Here is an 18,278-nt window from a genome sequence, read left to right on the forward strand (position 1 = left end):
GTGTTGTACCCTTAAATGTGACTACTGGTTTCTTTGTTGTTAGTTGGTGCCCTATTTAACATTAGTGAAGTTATTTCTCCAGAATTCCCCATCATCTCTCTTTCTCGTAACTCACCCGTCTGGCTCAGCATCTGTATTTCCTCTAAGCTTAGCTGGAATGTTCTCATCGCAAAACAAGCTTTGATCTGTCTGACTGGCTGACCGGCACGGATCCTGCTCTTCCTGGTTTTCTATCGGCATGTGTACGTCCACATGTGTGTGGGGAATTTCAAAAGGTGCCTGACAGAAGAGCTGCACCTGTCAGCTGAAATATTAAGCATCCCTTTGGTGTTTTCAGTCTGCACTCTTGCCTTTATCTCAGTATTTATTCCTTATTTTTGTTCCTCGGTCCAAAGCATAAACACGACTGATACGCTGCTCTATTCCCATCAGCGGCTTTCTGTGTGCACGACTGTGTGTGTGACAGAGAATTCTGTGTTTTCTCCATCACTACATTGTGTTGACAGGATCTGTCAGCTGGGCTCCTAATGGTTTGGAATAAAGACCACTGATCACCACTCAGTGTAAGAGAAAATTCGTGGAGGTGCCTTCATCAACGAGAGAAAACTGTCAATCATTGAATGGTCCATATGATGGAGCTAAGTGTGTGTTTGTGTTTTCAGCCCTCTCTGACACTGACAACGCTCAGCTGTGTGAATTCTCAGCTCGGGAGCAGAGCGATCACAGAGGCAGTGAGTGGGAGGGGCACACACACAATCACATACATACACAGACACACACACTTGAGCTTGTCAGTGTTGGATGTTGCTCCAGCAGCTGGATGTACACGACTAGCAGTGTGTGAGCTTGGAGAAGAGGACTGATTTGAATGTGTGTGTTGCATTTTTTTTTTTTTAACTTGCTGGATCTGCTTTTATGATAGAGTGACAGCTGGAGCTTGTTTGTCTTATAGGAATGGTGTCAGTGGGTCTTTAGCAAGGATACTGTGGTGTGTGTGTGTGTGTGTGTGTGTGTGTGTGTGTCAGCAGGGCTGAATCAGCAGGAATGATTTGACCACAGGGATTCAGGAGGGCTTTTATTGACTTAGAGTGAACGCTCATGCCGGAGAACGAGGGATTCAAGAGTAGGAATACAGATGTCATGCTACAGGACGACGAGATGGTAGACCCGCTTTAGGGTCTGCAGGACTGCCCCAAAATGGGGAACAGCATCCAGAAGAAGAAGAAGGTCCAGACAGATAAAAACTTGTCTTCCCCTCCGTGCCTGAGTCCCAACCGGGAAAATCCCACCGGCTTATGGCTGTTTGGACCTCCAGACAAACTTAAAACAGGTAAGAGGAGAGCTGCTTGTAGGAATGTCTTTGTCGATTGTAAAATTGGGCTTGGAGTTTGAGAATAGATGAGGCTAAAGCTGACTTGTGTAGTCAGCTGTGTGTGTGGTCATGTGAATTAGTTCCTACCGTAAGCTTTTTAGGTGCAGAATGACAATATTCTCATGCTGACTTTACCTTCGTCAGCTTCAAGGCATCCTGCTTATTGCATGAGTGTGCAGAAGAGGGTTGCGTGTCGGCAAAAGTGTTTTTTTTTTTTCTGTTTTTGTTCTGCCGATTTGTTTTTCCTGCTGACGGATTTAACAGAGCGTTTGAATTTACGACTGACACTGAGTTTACCTTTTCTGCTGCTCCTTTTCACCACACTTCCATCCATCCACCTTCATGCCACAGTGTGTGATTATATGTGTGTGGGTGGGAGAGAGCATTATTTCATGACTCTCTGTGTTGTCACTGCCAGGCCACTATACCTGCAGTGGAAAATAGAGCTTAGCCTGTCCCACGCTGATCGTTGTCTCTGTTAACTGGCCCTGAAGCAACAAAAAACACCTGACAAACTGGTTCAACACACACTGACACAGACAGATTGTCAGATAATGCTCCGCCACTGAGATTTGTTTTTCTCGAGGGGTGCCGCCGACATAATCTTTTCTCATGTGTTGCTTTCTGTTTCATATTTTCTGTCTTCAGCCAAGTCTATTTTTATCCTGTTTTTTGTTGCTGTGATTGTTACACCCGATCATTTTACCCCATCTCTTGTTTTTCAGTTCTTGATTAGGGGTTGTTGGGTCGCTAATGTTCACTCATCAAAGTTATCAAATATGGTAATTTTTGTAAACTTTCTTGTTTTGCTTTTCATTTTGAAATAAAGATGATGATTAGTGAATAAAAAAGAGGCTTCTGATCAGCAGATTACATTACTGCCGACATGAAATATGAGCATCACTGGCTGGAGCCAAACAGCGGTAACAATGAAGACTAATGAGCTTTTAACAGACTTCCATTTTTTCCTGTGGTTGTGTCTTTTTTTACAGCTACACTTCCAAATGAAATAAATGCAACACTCTTATGTTGAATTCTGTATTTTACAAAAGAGGTTTGGATTTTGTTATCTCGATATTTATCTTCAACCTTCTGCACATCTTACGCCTCACCATCGCATCTGAATTTGATCCCTGATGCTGCTGCTTTCCATGGAGTAGCGAACCCTGTGTGTTAAGGGCACGGAGTTACTCATCAGCTGTTAGTAAAGCAAGAATGTCTCTTATCCAAACATCAGGATGGCATGTGTGTGTGTCTGTGTACAAAATAGATAGACTATGCTAGACATGCAAACACATCTGCTGTCAGGGTGGTCGATGTCTGTGTGGGTGTGTGTGATTGTCTCCTTCTCTTCGCCACCTCATTCATGGGTAGTTTATTCAGAAACTCGGGGTGTGAATGCATTCCTACATTCCAACCCATTTCCTTACGCATGGGCACCCATCCAGCACACAAACACAACTTCTCAGAGCATGTCAGAATGAGACTCAATTACTGCTTTTGAGGTGATTGTAATTGCTTTCTTGCTACACAATAACAAAAATGAAGCCACATAGAGCAAGAGAGAAAAGGAGGTAGTGCATTGTACTGCATATCGTGGTGTACATGTTCATGTCGGTTGATGAAATTGTCTTTTAAGTTGTGTTGGGTTTTTTCTACAGTAGTAAAGCATAGCTAATGGATTAAAGATGCAGTTAAGGCAGCACAGTGCTTTCTGTTGTAGCAGAGAAACATGCAGGAGATGAACTAGATCCTCACTGTGCTCCTGAAACATGTGTCATCTCTGTGGCTCTGGGCTCGTTCCAAAGCTGAGCCCTGCCTGGCGTCCTTCACAACACCTGAGAGGTTGTTTATGTCCAGGGCTTTAGCACTTCACAGACTGAGAAACGACTGGATGTCACACTTTGACTGCTAGGATTTTTCTGTTTTTATGCTCAAGGTCATACATGGGAGTGTTTTCTTCTTGAGGTTATGCTTCTCAGTAGCTGCTGAAAAGTCACATTTTGGTAAACATTTCTCCAGACTGAGCGTATGTCATTAGATAATACCTTACCAAGCGATATTACCTGTTTATCTGTAAATGTGAGCACGACGTCACTATGAACTCGCATCCACAGGTGGTCAGTGATGCAGATGGAGCCAGACACAAGCCCCTACACACTGTCTCTGCACCGTCATCCTATCTTTCTTGGGCCCTTTTTAAAATCAAGTGAAGCAGCTGATGAGTCTCCAGATGTTTCATATTACTTTTGCATAACTGTAAACTCTGCAGGGAGAACCCCAGCTGGATTTCATCAGTCTGATTCGGAGCATTTCTTCACTAAGATGTCAAATGACCCATCAATAAACCGACATTACTGTAGACCTGAAATATCAGAGCCTATTACCCCCTTGCTGTAGCTTTTCAGTTCCTCTACATCCCTCTCTGCTTTGTGTGGCTATCTTCCTGACCTTGGATCGTTCTTATCTTCCATCACTGGAAAGGAGAAATATTTGCATGTGGACACAAAAGATTTACACTGGCTGCTCACCTTTGACCTTGAAAGCGGAATAGTTGTAGCTTTGTGGACAATGAAGGAATAAGAGGTGAAGGAAAGTGAAACTGAAGATAGAATTACCGAGGGACAATGGGAAGAAGGTGACTCTAGTCTAGAGAATATAATGAGGACAGGAAAAGGGAGGAACACACTGTATAGTCTTGTGCATAATTCGAGAACAAGGCTGCCAGCAGATTTCCCTGCCATTTTCATTACAACTGTCTTGTGCTGGGTGTGATATTCCATTTTCCATTATCCTGCTGGGTAAGGCTTGCCTAAGCCTTTTGATTTCTGTAAGCGGGGCTAAGACGCTCTCTTCTTGGTCCTCCTTTGAAGATCCCATTTACTCTGTGCCACTGTCAAAGTCATGGAGTCCCCGCTGAGAGCTTAGGCAACACGCAGCTGGATAAAGAGAGGATGACTTCTCGTTTCTGCTATTATCTGGCCCTCCTACGCCTCACCCCATCTCATCTTCCAGTGCTGATCTGCTATGTTATGTAGATGTTTCCCTTTGTGCACCTCACTGCTCTCCTCTGCTTTACATGCAGATATGTAATACCTATACATATAAGTACATTACATGCAATTAATCCCAAAACTACTAATACCAATGCCAAATTTTGGTTTATATTGGATTTTCTAATTAACCAATAGGTTTCTTTGGGCTATAGTGACATAAACAAGTGGTACAACACTGTGTTGGAGATACATTTGAACCGTTTCTATGTTTTAGTTTTGCTTATTTTTTTACATTTTGATCACAGTTACCCTGTCCAAAATTATTCAAACCCTTTCTCACTATCAGTGGCAAAGTCTTTGTTCCACCTCTCTTTAGTGATGGTCTCCAGGACTTTGACGTTTAAAGGCTTTCTTGCCATCACTGCGGTCTTCAGCTCTTCCACAGTTTCTGGTTGGGATTCTGGTCTGGACTCTGGCCAGAAATATTGATTTTGTTTCAGGAAACCATTTCTTGGCTACTTGGCTATATGTTTCATGTCATTGTCTTGTTACAAGGTCCAATGCTGGCCAAGGACTAGTTTTTCTGCAGACTGTCTAATCCAAACACCCCCAGTGCATTACATTCCCATCACCATGCTTGACTGTTGGGATGGTGTTCTTGGGGTTTCTTCTTTCTTTTGCCAAAAAACACTACATTCCTATCTCCAAACAACTAAATTTTTGTCTTGTCTGACCACAGAATTTGTGAACAAAAAGTTTCTTTTTTGTCCAGGTGAGCTTTTGTGTTTGTCTTGAAGAAGTGTGAAGTCCTCCTGTGTCCATGTAGACCAACCTTCTGCAGAGATGTTGGTACCAGGACTGCTCAGCATCATCTAGAATCTCTTTGACCTCTCTTAGTACCATTCCTACAACTGCAGGGGTCACTTTTAGCTTCTAACCACACAATCTTTCAATGTGAAAGTCCTTGTACTTTTTCATTCTGCTTTGCATTGTGTCCTTGGCACTTTAAAACACTCAGATATAGCTTTACAGTATTCACCATCTTGTGAGCAGCCACAAAGTCCAACTCTTTCTCAGTGATGAACTTTAATTGCGGCTTACTAAGTTCTTTGGTTGAATCATGACTTGCCGTTGACTAGTAACTGACTGGAGAACTGCTGTGTCAGCAGTCCTCAGTTTATTGTGCGTGAGAACGCTCTAGAACATGGTAGAAATGGACAGAACACTTTGGAATGATATAGAACGTGCGTATTCTGAAAATGTGTTTTTAAAAAATCTACAAATTTGAAAGACTTTAAACATGACATATTTACTAAATCTGTTAAAAAAAAAAAAAAAAGAAATCTCCAACAGTTCAAATTCATCATTAACATCTCTAACTGAATGTCTTATAGTTTCTAGTCACTTGTTCATGCCATTTCCAGCCAGAAAAAAAAGCATATTGGTTAAATTAGAATTTACAAAAAGTCAAAAGTTATATGAAATTAAGCATATATAGCTTCAACCTGTCCAAGGTCCATTCCATTACTTTTGGTTAGTTTTTAAGATTTTGTTAAGAGCTGTACTTCCCACCATATGAGACAAAACAATAGGAAAAAGTAAGAGTCAGTTATTCCTAAACCAACTTCTGTGCTTTTTCTTCTTTTTTTCCCCACCTATAATGTTTTTCCTGTGCTTCAGACTAAGTGTTAAGCCCTTAGTTTAAAAGACAGTGAGAAGTCCTGTCTTTCGTCACTCTCCTCCTCCCTCCTGTGCCATCAGGCTTTTTATCAAGAGCAATACCATCTGTGTGGGTCTGCCTGTTTTAGTGCTCTTCATCACTTTTTCACCTGCAACATCATGTTCTGGCCTGTTGCACCAAAGTGTTGCCACGGTGATCTTTGGAGATGAAAGCTGATCATTACCTTCTTCCTCTTTCCTGTCCTCTCATGCCCTTTAGCAGCAGGAACTTTTGTTTTCTCGCCCTTAAGGAAAGGACATTTTTGGCGACATGCAATTGTGGTTAGACTCCCTATTCTGGCCCTGAATGCGGCATGGGAATATTTAGCTATTGGACGGCATTCCCAGAATACTGTCAAGGAAGGATAATTCCTTCTAACTGATCTTCAGTCAGTTCGCTAGTCTCAGGCATGCATGCAACAAAAGGATTTGTAATTTTGCTCTACTGTTGTGACTTGACCCAGTTTTAATTTAAGTGCCACTGGGAAACAAATTCTGTTACTCCAGTCATCGCTGAGAGCAGCATTAGGTTCATTACACCACTTAATACCTTCATGTTCCTTTGCAACGCTTTGCTTAATTAAAGCTGCACCAATCAACAATTTTACACAAACAATAGATCAAATACCTTGTGTAGTGTGGAGGGTCTCCCTTGCAGAGAATTTTCATCTCGCTCTGCAGTTCTGCTCATCTTCAAGGAGCCTTTTAGCCTCTTTCACAATTTTCCAGCCTGTAAAATCCACCCTAAGTCATATAGTTTAAAGTAGCAGCAGGCAGCTATTTTCAGCATGAGAAGAAGACAAGCTAAAGGCAGTAAATTATTGGAGTTGCTTTTCATGTGGCCATAAACAAAACATCAAACATCCGCTCATGTTGCACCGTGTATACTGACTGTGTAAAAAGGCAACTGCTGATTCAAACAGCAACTCCATAAAATTATATAACGCCGTGTTACACTGTCCCCAAGTGGTCAAAAATATGAATCAGTGCAGCTTTCATGAAAACATTTTTGGTTAAAGCTGCATCATTGTAGAGCTCTTCGAAGTCCTCCTGTAGCTTGTAGTATGTCAGAGTGATTTTCTGTCTCCATTATACAATGCCTGCGTGTTTGGATTGCTATGTAATGAGCCTGAGTGCATTGGCTTCCTGCATTGCCACCTAAATTCAATTAAAGCATCAGCCCATACTGTTAAACAGCACACACATAAACAGACCTGTGTGTGACCTTGTCATTAGTTCAACCCTGGGCGTGGGGGGGATTCGATGCCTGTCATTTTGAAACAAGAACAACCTCAACTTTCACGCTAACAATAGACTTCTTTTTCAAACGTCACCGCATCCAATCTATAATTCAAAACTTGTGACAGTCTCAGCTAAGCACGTCCTGCCAGCTGCTGGAGAAGAAAATGACATCAAACCTTGGATTCAACTTCACTGAAATCAAGTTAATCATCAATCAGAGAGGCCCTTAGTGCTCATTTAGAGTTTTCTTCCGGCAAATCTGGTTTGTAAGCTGCTGTAATGACTTTGTGGTGAATGTTCTGTCTAGGGATAGAAATCTAAGGCAGAGATCTACAGTTTTTTTGGATTCATTTCATAAAATCAGTACCACACCAAAATTTGCTGTAATTATTCGAACTAAAGCTGTTCGATCAGTTCGCCAAATATTTGAGGCGTGTCTCAGCGTAGCTTTAGTTTTCCCTGGAATTTAATGAAATTAAAGATTTTAACTGTGGTCAGAAAGGAAATCTCGTGTGATTTGTAATGTGTGGATATATTTTCATTGTTTCCCATACTTCAATTGTTTTGTATTTCATTCTATGAGGAATTGTGATGAAATCTTGTGTCTGTAATTGCGTAGAAAATATTACTAGAAAAAATATTAATATCCCATGATTAAATATTCTGAAATGCATCTAAAATGTGTAATGCGAGGTCAAGATTTATACTTCCAATTCAGTGTCATACACAGTGCAGGAACTTTGAGAACAGAGTTTCACACAATCTTCTGCTAACAATCTGCAAATTCCAAAAAAACAAGTCACTCTTCCTATTATTGTTCTTTTCTTCTTCATGCCTTTGTACAACCTCACTGTTAATATAAATTATGCACAATTTTGTTTTGACACCCAATTTTTCTTTGTTCAACCACAAATATTTTCTATTGGCTCACAAACTTAGGATTTTCATGCGTTTCATGTTCACAGAACCTAATATGTAACCACAGGCTTGTGGATGATTTCTGGACTTAAATTACCATCTAAACATCTTAATTCTTTCTTTAGATTGTTGCATTTTGCACATGGTTCCTGACAAGTAGATCTAATTGAACGTACATGCAGTCAAGCAACTCAAAATACTCAATGTTTTACACTTTGGGGATTTTACCAGCCGAACGCCAGTCGTCATTAACCTCAGCATCTTGAGCGATGCCATTGTACTGGTGTCAGGAGACCTTGGACTCAAGCAGGCGAAGATGTTACACTGGGTAGCTGAATATCTGTGCGATGCAGATGGTGTCAAACCATTGCCAGCTGCTGCCTCTTCTTGTACTTCAACACTTGGCAGCAGGTTTACTCAAACATGCTGTCGTCTTTTCACACGGATTGTGTTTTCAAACTGATTCAGTCAAAATGGTTTTGACTTGTTTACGAAACTGGGGCTTAGTTCATTGGCCGTGCATAATGGGATTTCACTGAGGAAGAGTGATGAGGAAGAGTGAGTTTCTGGGACATTAATGAAGGCTCACAGTTGGCAGAATGAGTTGTTGTTCTCTGCTGAGCAGAAGTGTCTTGCATAAGTTACCACTCACACACACTACACTCATTCTCTGCATAACTGTCTATCACATACGCACATTGTTACACATATATAGCTGATGACTGCTACCACGTTCACCGCCGGTACATATATCTGCGTGTTGTAGTGTATATTGAAAACAGGCTGCATCTGTTCAAGCCTAATGTGTCTGGTGTGATTCAGATGACACACAGTTAAATGAACTTGTCTTCTCACTTATACCTCACAGCTCAGTATATAAGACGTCAGCTGATACTTCTTATTTTATGTAAACACATCTGAGCAGCACACTTGTAAGTGAGAATGCTGATGATAAATTTATTAACTGTTCAGCACAAGACCTTCCAAAAGTCCTCAATAGGCCATCTTCAATGGCAGGAACTTGCTGTTTTAGGGAGACACAGACCTTTGCACATCTTTCAGAAAAAGTACCAATTCCAGAGTAGGTCCAAGGGGCATAACTTCTATTTTGAGACACAACTGTGTGCTATAAAGCCTTATATCAGTGTCCACAAAACCTCAAATGTTCGTCATCATTTCTATGCAAGGACAGGAAAGTTTGGAGCTGGTTGTTGACTCCAGGACAAGCATCCATCCACACAGTACAGCTGGCAGAAGGAGACAAATGTTTCTTTGAACGGTTTCCCTGTGCACCTTACTCACCCAACCTGCACTGTCTGACTTCTGTTTCCCAAACTGAAATCTTACTTGTGTGATCACCAGTGTTGTTGATGAAGTCATCCGTGCTATTGAAGCGAATCTGGAGACTCGAGATGTGACCTTCTTCCAGATAGCAAGGCTTGAACAGCGGTAATCAAGTGCATTGAAGTCAAAGGAGACTATGTTGAAAAATAATGTATGAACAAGCTTTTCCTATTAAGTTTTCCGGTGAGGCTGACAACAGTTTGAAGTACCCTCATACTCCTGACCAGCCCTAAAAAACTGGCTGAAGTTGTCAGGTCGTATGTGAATCTCAGATCTGATTGATTAAACTCAGAGTGGACAACAAGCGCAATTTTGTGACCTCTATGTTCTTGTCGAGAAACAGTCCTCTCTCTAACATCACCATCAGTAACATAAACTGTAATGTATTGGCAATTTCTGAATAACAGTCTTGCTAATAGAACAGGATGTATGTCTGTTAACTATGATTAGTTGGTCTGGTGCACTCTGTGTTAATGTCATGGTTGAAGCTGTCAGATTCTACACCGAGCTGGAGCCAGAAAGGTTGAGGTAGCAGATTAGAGTAATGTTCCTCTAAATCTGCAGGCACCTACCCTGAGTTTCAGCAATGGAAAGCTCCCGAAAAGAGCACTCTCTGATAAAAATCCCACAGTGCATGGGATTACATTTAGCTTGAACTAACTGCATAGACTATCAGGGTCCATATACAGGGAGTTGTGATTAAGAGAACAAAGGGGTGATTTTGAACACAGTTTTAGCTTAATATATTCCATTCTTGAACATCTTCTGTATCCATTCCCCTGCATTACAGCAGTTACTGGCCGACTCACATGCAATTAATCCATTATATTAGATGGAGAGTCCATGTACAGAAGAGAACAAGGGATGGTTGTCTCACGGAAAAGTCCATGTCTGGAAAAATTTACAATCTCTGTAACTTTTATAGGCGGATGAGTGCATCAAATTATATTAGTGACATTTTGGTTAAACGGGAGCCCAAATACAGAGATACTTTTTGATTCACTAATGAGACAAACCAGACCGTGGCATTTGGATTTTGTGTCATTTACGCAATTGAGAAAATGTCAGCGAGGTTTGGAGTTTAAACAGCTGCTACGTATGAAACTAAATTTTCCTGTGAAACTGACCTCTTTATCTTCATAGACGTTTTATGCTGAAATTTCAGACCTTGTGAATTTTTATCTATGACAGTGGGTACACTGTTTAGTGGTTTGTCATCTGGCAAGCAAACTGATTGCTCCTTCCAATCCAAGAAAAAAGGTTGGCACAGACAAAGAAGTCGATGAAACCACTGACTTGTACAGTAAATGAATGGTTGTCTTTTTAAAATGGGCAAGAGTTGCATGGACAAACTGACTTAAAGCAAGTCTGTGTGTAGTGCAGTATAAATTTTGGTTTACTGGTGTTTTTTTTGAAAAGCTACGACAAACAAGGGTTTGACCGTTATTAGTCATAAACAGACCATCAAATTATTGTTCCCAATTCTGTTTTGACCTTTACGGTCAGTATCTTAAGGGAGAACAGAAGACTCAAGCTTGTCCAGTTTAGTGATCTTAAGACTGCTTCCCTGCTTTTTGTACAAACTGTGATCCTGCTGGCTTCATTGGGCAGAAACCTGCAGTGTGCTGCTTCATATATATATATATATATGTATGTATGTATGTATGTATGTATGTATGTATGTATGTATGTATGTATGTATGTGTATGTATGTATGTATGTATGTATGTATGTATGTGTATATATATATATATATATATATATATATATATATATATATATATATATATATATATATATATATATATATATATATATATATATATATATATATGATATATTGACCTTTAGAGATGTCTGGTAGGTGCATTTTGTTTCCGTCAGATGGAGACAGGCTAGTTGTTCCACTGTTACTTTATGCTACGCTAACCATGCTTAATTAATAGTTACGGACAAACATGAGAGTAATATCAATCTTCCCATTCAATTTTTTGCAAAACAAAGCACATCAGCGCGTTTCATAAAGTGTCAAACGTTTAGCTAATGATTAGCTCATGCTGTGGCTTAAACCTGACACTGTGGATATAGGACTAGTGATCTTTTTTTTTGCCAAGGTTGTTCAGTGTTTTCTTCAGTTCAAACCGGCCAGTCGAGCTGTCAGATTTGACTGAAAAGAGGTTCTCAGCCTAAAAGGAGAACCAGACTTGTGGGCGTCAGGCCTGTTCTGTCCTGTTCGGAGATGAGTCTTTGCGGAAGCTTTAGGTCTCTCATTACCTCATCAATCACACTAAATGAGACTATTTGCCATTAGAGATTCATGGCCTTAAATAACCTGCAGCACCTGTCCCTTTCTTATTTCCAGCTGTTGCCTGTGTTTCTTGTGGGGACTTTTTGTCTCTGTGAAAAAATCCACTTTTAGACATTCAAGTTCTGTTTTTTTCTGAAGTAAATGCTGTATGCTTACTTAAGATTGATGTTACGTTACTGACTCCTGCAAGTTAATTTAGTGGTGGAATATTAAAGGCTTTAGCTTTGATACAGTTTTCATCACTTTACTGGCTTCTCTCTCTGTCAGCAGTGGGTTTTATACTTGAACTTGTCTGTCTTCTCTCAGGGTGGTTTTGTCTGGAGGCCTTTACGTCGCTTTTTAGCCTCTAATTTTCCAGGGTCACTCAGGGGAGCTCTGCGCTCACTCCCACGCACCAATTTGCAACAAATAGATTTATTATCTTGTTTTGCGCCTGACGATGAATGTAGCGAGCAGCGGGTCAACTGTGTCTCCGCTGTGAGGCATCCATATCTGTATCTGTGTTTGCAGAGCTCTCACAAAAAGCTTTTAAGTTGGAACGACAAGCAGCAAGAACAGCTCATGCTCCTTTAGGAAAAAATACCCACAATCCCCTTATCAGGTTGAGAGAGAGAAAGAACAGGAGGAAGAGAGTGAGAGAGAGATAATTACTAAAAGAGTGACAGTTACTATTTTTAAGCACAGTGACTGCTGCAGCAGCTAAATTTAGCTCTGTTTGTGCGCCTTCCCAGAGGGTCCTGAGGTACAATCAGTCACCTCAGCTCAGGTTTACGGTCTACTTTAGGTCATGATTAAGAACTGCAGCAAACACAAGGTTTATCTGTGCTCAGTAAACGATCTCAGATGCCAAAGATAGGTTACAAAGAGACACAGTTCTGTATGAATCATCAAAGAAGCGTGCTTGTTGATTCAGTTCAGTTTATGTGGAATGCAGTCATGTTCTAAATAACGATTCAAATTTGATTTCTGAGCCTGTTAGGATGAACTGTTTGATGTTGGCTTTTCATACTTATGCTTATGTACTCCTGGTGGCTGAGCAGTAGATGCCGAAGTGTCTACTGTAATGGTTGCTCATAGTTTACACTCAACTTGAGTATGCCTGTTTTGATCAGTTTTTTTGAGTATCATATATTTGCATTTGCACATGTAAACATCATATCCCGATTTCAGAAACCTGGATAAGCCATAATTCTGGTTTGGGGAAAACCAATTATTACTCCCCCAAGGAAGGCGGTGGAGTTATGAAACAATCAGTGTCTGTACGCAACATTACTCAAAAACGGACAAACGGATTTGGATGAAATTTTCAGGGAAGGTCAGAAGTGATACAAGAACTAGCTGGATTTTGGCAGTGATGCGGTTTATAGTCTGGATCCACAGATTTGTTAAAGATTTCTGTATCATTGCAAGATAGCGGCACGGTGTCACTGTAACTATGACAACAGGTGAACGCTACGTCAGCTGCCTGCTGACGATCACATGATTGCGATCCTACTACAAATCAACCGCTGCAAACTTATCGGGACTTATCAGTCCAAAATGATTTAAGGAACAACTGATTAAATTGTGGTTGTGTTTCCGACTCCCATCAATTCCCGCCACCCGTTACATATTTAGGTCACGTGATTCGGTATCTGTACATAACATACACATGCATAACACATGCCTGTGCTCAGTGCAAGGTCATTTTGTTTGTGGGTACATCTATGTTAAATGGCAACACTCTATGGTGCCACGATTTCTGCCATGAATTTTTTCAAGATTTCAGCCGTCGGAAATGATACGACTAAGCAGCCTTGGTGGAGTACTGTGCTCTCTGAGTGAGTTTCTCGTTGGGACTGTCTTAATAATTTTTAAAAATCTGGATACCATCCGAGATAGATAATACGCCAGCATACACACAGCATAGATTAACTGCAGTACCTGCTTGTGAAACCAGGTAGAAACTCATACAGTTGGATGCTGTAGCAACCTAAGGAGATGGACACTCATCCCTACCAATTCTAGCTGGAGTACTCCAAAACAAACCAGAATGCTACTGCATCTTATCCTAGTTTCTGACTGCTGCCGACCACCTGCGCAGCCAGGTACCAAGCGTTAATCCTCAACAACTGCCCAGTTTATGGCCACTCTCATCGTGAACAGAACTGCTCGTACCATTGTTTCCTCTCATTCAACTGTGTCACACAGCTGGTAAAAGGATGCCCAACTCACCCAGAAATGTTCTCTCCACTCAGGGTCACTGAACTCTATCACGCCGCCCCTATATCTTTCATCTTCGTCTAATGCTCCCTGGTCTTTCATGGTGTCACTGACACTGACAGCCTGACACCGCTCAAATTGCCATTTTCAATACTTCCTGTCACTCTTGTCTCCCTTTGATGGAAATAAGGTGGACAAGCAAAATCCACACTGTGTTGTTAGCATTTAATAAAGCCTGCTATAAGACAAATAGGCCTCATTTTCAATCACCACAGTCAAATGAATTTAAGGTGAGGCTCACAGTTAGATTAATGCCACATTAAACTGCTTGTTTGTGCCGTTAACATCACACAGTAACCAGGATACTAGTATTCATCGTGTATACGGCGATATGAATAGCTAGATTATTCTGTGCTTCATGTACATGCAGTGTAAGGAGTATGATAAAAAATTAATTTCCAGTGATCACTGTTAAGCAAACACCCAACAATATTCACTAGCTAGCCTCCACCAATGAATGAGTAAAAGTTTACAGTTAAAACTGTTTGGTAAGAACATGTACAACTACTTTATCAAAGGCAAAGATTAGATAGATAGATAGATAGATAGATAGAGGAGCATAATACTTTCATATGTGCCCATGTAATGATCTCTGGTTGTGAATTTTTGAAAATATCATACAATTTTAATGCCACTGTTTTCTTCATAATTCTACAGAGACTCATTTCGTTCCCTTTCTTCCCATTTTTCTCTTCATCCTCCTCAGTGTTTGTATTCAACCCACTCGTTTCTTTCTTGTTCCCTCTTTATCTCGCTCCCTCTGTGTCCCACCCAGAGGAAATCAGAAATGCAGGTAGTTCATGGGTAGTGACAGTTACTGAAGCAGTGATTTATGTCCTCTCTGTGCCCTGCACCCTCCCACTCTCCTCCCATTTCCTCGGCCCGTCTTTACCTTCCTTCAGTCCCCTTATTCGTCATCTCCTCGCCATCTCCAGCATCCTGCAGTACAAGTTTTATATGTCATGTGTTTTGCTGTTATGGTGCCTCTAGGACTGTTAGCTCTCATCAGATAAATACAGTGATGAACGAGCCTGATCTCATAATTCATATTTCATTCTGACCCGGCCACCTGAATAGACGCTGGCAGATTATCATAACAAGATACATGAAATATTCTACTAGATGTGTGCATTGATGATGGAGGTTAGGCCGCACCTCTCCCTGGTTAATACTACACCACTCAGAGGAAGAGAGCTCATAACTCAAGTCAGCCACAGCAGCCGTCGAATGCAAATCAGGAGCGCAGCAACTAGCTGAATATTGGCACGTGTGTGTGTGTGTGTGTGTGTGTGTGTGTGTGTGTGTGTGTGTGTGTGTGTGTGTGTGTGTGTGTGTGCATGTGTAGCTTTATTGCTGGTCACAGTTTAACCTTCTCTTCCTGTACTCTAGTGGTTTAACTGTCATTCTACGGAGATGGGAAAGAGCAACTGGGAGAGACTGTGGTCAGTGGAAAGAAACGCTATGATGTTTATCTGCTCATATCACTTAAGATGATGTAGCGTGTGAGCCCATCTTCACGCATAAAAGTGGTGATATTCTGTTATTTTCTCCTTCAAAACCCCACGACAAGACCAAAACAAATACTAAATCGATCCCATTATCAAATTTTAGCTGTCTGGCCAAAATCCAGATCTTATTCCAGTTCAGTGAGCCACGCAAACACACTAGATGACGTGTCTCTTCATTTACACAAACATGGATACTCTAATTAATCTATTTTAACTCAATCCAACCCACACTGTCCCCTTATTGTAAATACTCAGTAGTTCACCAAATGCGGATTAAAGCTGCAGCTGGAAGAAATCGTGAAAAGCCAAAAAACATGCAAGAATTTGAAAATACAGCCTCAGCTCATCCCACCGGATGATCATGGGCATATGCCAGCACTTCAAATGTGCAAAAATAGTCAAGCTGAAAGTCACACAGACTTTTGGCTTCCCACGGGATTCGAACGCCCACTCTGATGAGCGAAAATCTTTTACTTAACCGGTTCAGTCACCACATCTTACTCTACATGAGAACTGTGTGGCTCTGTATACTATCTCAGCTGATCTGCGTGGAAAGATCTGTGAGTGACTAAAGTCTCCTGCTAGGTTTTCTAAAGTCTGAAAACAGAGCCAAGAGGAGATGCAGACATCTAGCTTCCTCTCAGAAAGCTTGAACTGCAAAAAGCCGAATGGTTGTTGTGGAATTTTTGCCAACAAAAATATAGCCTACCCCAGCTGAAAATAGCCCCCAATAATGCAACATTTACTCCTGTTTGAGTAATCTTTCCAGTATCAAGCTATTTGAAGAAATTACTGAGCCTTTCCAAAAAAAAAAAAAAGATTGTTTTTAAAGGGTTTAGTCACAATGCCGCAGGCAGGGTAAGCAATTAGAACGTATTGGAAACAGCAGTGGAACCAGACTAACCCCACACAAACAATTGTGAAGCCTGCTAGAGAACTGTTCCAGCACTGGAGTTACATTCTAACCCTGAAGTAGTTTAAATTGTAATATCAACGTTTAGGGCATAACTTAAAACAACCGGTTCAGTTTTTTATTATTATTATTAGTTGAGGGTTACATTAAAAAGTTTAGGACTTGTAACTGACTTTTCTCAAGCCTACATAAGTAGATAATAACAGTTAGTGACCAAAAAAACAGACTATGTGACCTATTGAGATTTGCCTTGCAGGAAAAACTGAATAGATAATGAAATATCAATTTCTGTGACGGAGAGTGTGAGTAATGGTCTCAGTGTGGCCACTCTGAGACAAACTTACATTTAGTTTTGTCATTTAAAATGCCAACCTCACGTTTACAACTAGTTTTCATGAAACTCATGAAATTCCATAGGATAATATTAAGTATTAGGACAGCAGATCTCATAGAAACTGACAGAGGATCATTCCCGTGCTTCTGCCTTGAACAAGCACCGGTTGTTCTCATGTTTTCCACAGCTGTGAACTCAGGTGCACCGAGGCCAGGTGGAAAACACTGCTCCTTCTTTGTAAGCACTGTGATCAATATTTTAATTTCATTTGAAGTGTTCAGTCCTATTTTTGACCTTACAGTCACGTCCCCGTCACCCCGTGTCGCCCTGCTTTTTTAAAAAAAATGAATTCACCATGTGTGCACTGAACCACACACCCAGTAATACACATGAACAGCGGCAGTTTTCAGGCCCAGCCGGGCATGAAGTGGAAACCCTGTAGCTTGTCACGGTCCAGTGGTCTCCGTGCTCACCTGATACTGATGTTGAGATTATGACAAAGGCAGCACAGCCACCACTTTTTATTCTCTTTCTCTCTTGCTGCTCCCTTCGTTCCGAGTGCAGCAACTGAGAGGGCGAGGTGAGGACATGAGATGAGCTAATACACACCATTACAGTTTCCAGTAAGAGTGTGTGTGTGTGTGTGTGTGTGTGTGTGTGTGTGTTAGCATCAGGGTTTGGGCTTGGTCAGTCCTCTGGGAGTCATATTTTACATTTAGCTGCTTTTTGTCCGACATCGGTACAAACTGACCATGTGTGTCTCCAACAAACATCCTCATCAGATGACCTCCTGTTTTTGCAGTCTCATGCTTGCAATGAGAACAGAGTCAGAGCTGATGTAGCACTCTCTAGTGGAGCAAGAGGCTACGAGGGTGTGTGCAAGGAGTGAACAGCCTGCGTGTGTCAAACTGATATATTTGCCTTTTGTTAAACGTATTAGTCAGCGTTGATGGGCTGTTTTGTTAGTAATTATGTTGCGTTCAGTGTGTTTTTTATTAATATACAGTATTATATCAGATTTTTTTCATACTGTTGTGTGGATGTGGAGGATTAGTCTGGGTTATCAGTAATGTTAAATTCAAAATTAATCTTATTAGTTTGGATTTAATGAGGTTTTCCACTCATTTTACACATGAATTTTGCTTCAAGGGGATATATTAAGTAATTTTCTGTCATAAACTTGATGTTACATGGTTGGATGTTAATAATAAATATGGCCAAAGTTATGAGGTAAATATGTTCAAAAGTAATTCTAATAATTCCTTTAGATTAATCTAAAAACTAGATTTCCCAAATTTTTATTACAATCTTCATGGTAAATATATGTACACTTCATCACAAAACCCTCTGCTTAAATAGTGT

General features: G+C 40.8%; 1 protein-coding gene across 3 annotated transcripts in view; it reads left to right on the forward strand.

Moving 5' to 3' along the window:
* Positions 1-18,278, forward strand: part of kiaa1522 (KIAA1522 ortholog) — a 46,548-nt gene that overhangs the window by 12,681 nt on the left and 15,589 nt on the right. The window contains exon 1 of one of the 3 annotated variants that reach the window (XM_023283012.3): positions 782-1,330. The exons of the other annotated variants lie outside the window; for them this stretch is intronic. Within the exon in view, the coding sequence (XP_023138780.2) occupies positions 1,198-1,330 (133 nt within the window). The 5' untranslated portion in view covers positions 782-1,197. Of the gene's footprint in view, positions 1-781; positions 1,331-18,278 lie in introns of those variants that run through there. 3 annotated transcript variants of the gene reach the window in all.

Source organism: Amphiprion ocellaris, chromosome 15 (assembly GCF_022539595.1).
Source record: "Amphiprion ocellaris isolate individual 3 ecotype Okinawa chromosome 15, ASM2253959v1, whole genome shotgun sequence".
Classification (NCBI taxonomy): Eukaryota; Metazoa; Chordata; class Actinopteri; family Pomacentridae; genus Amphiprion; species Amphiprion ocellaris.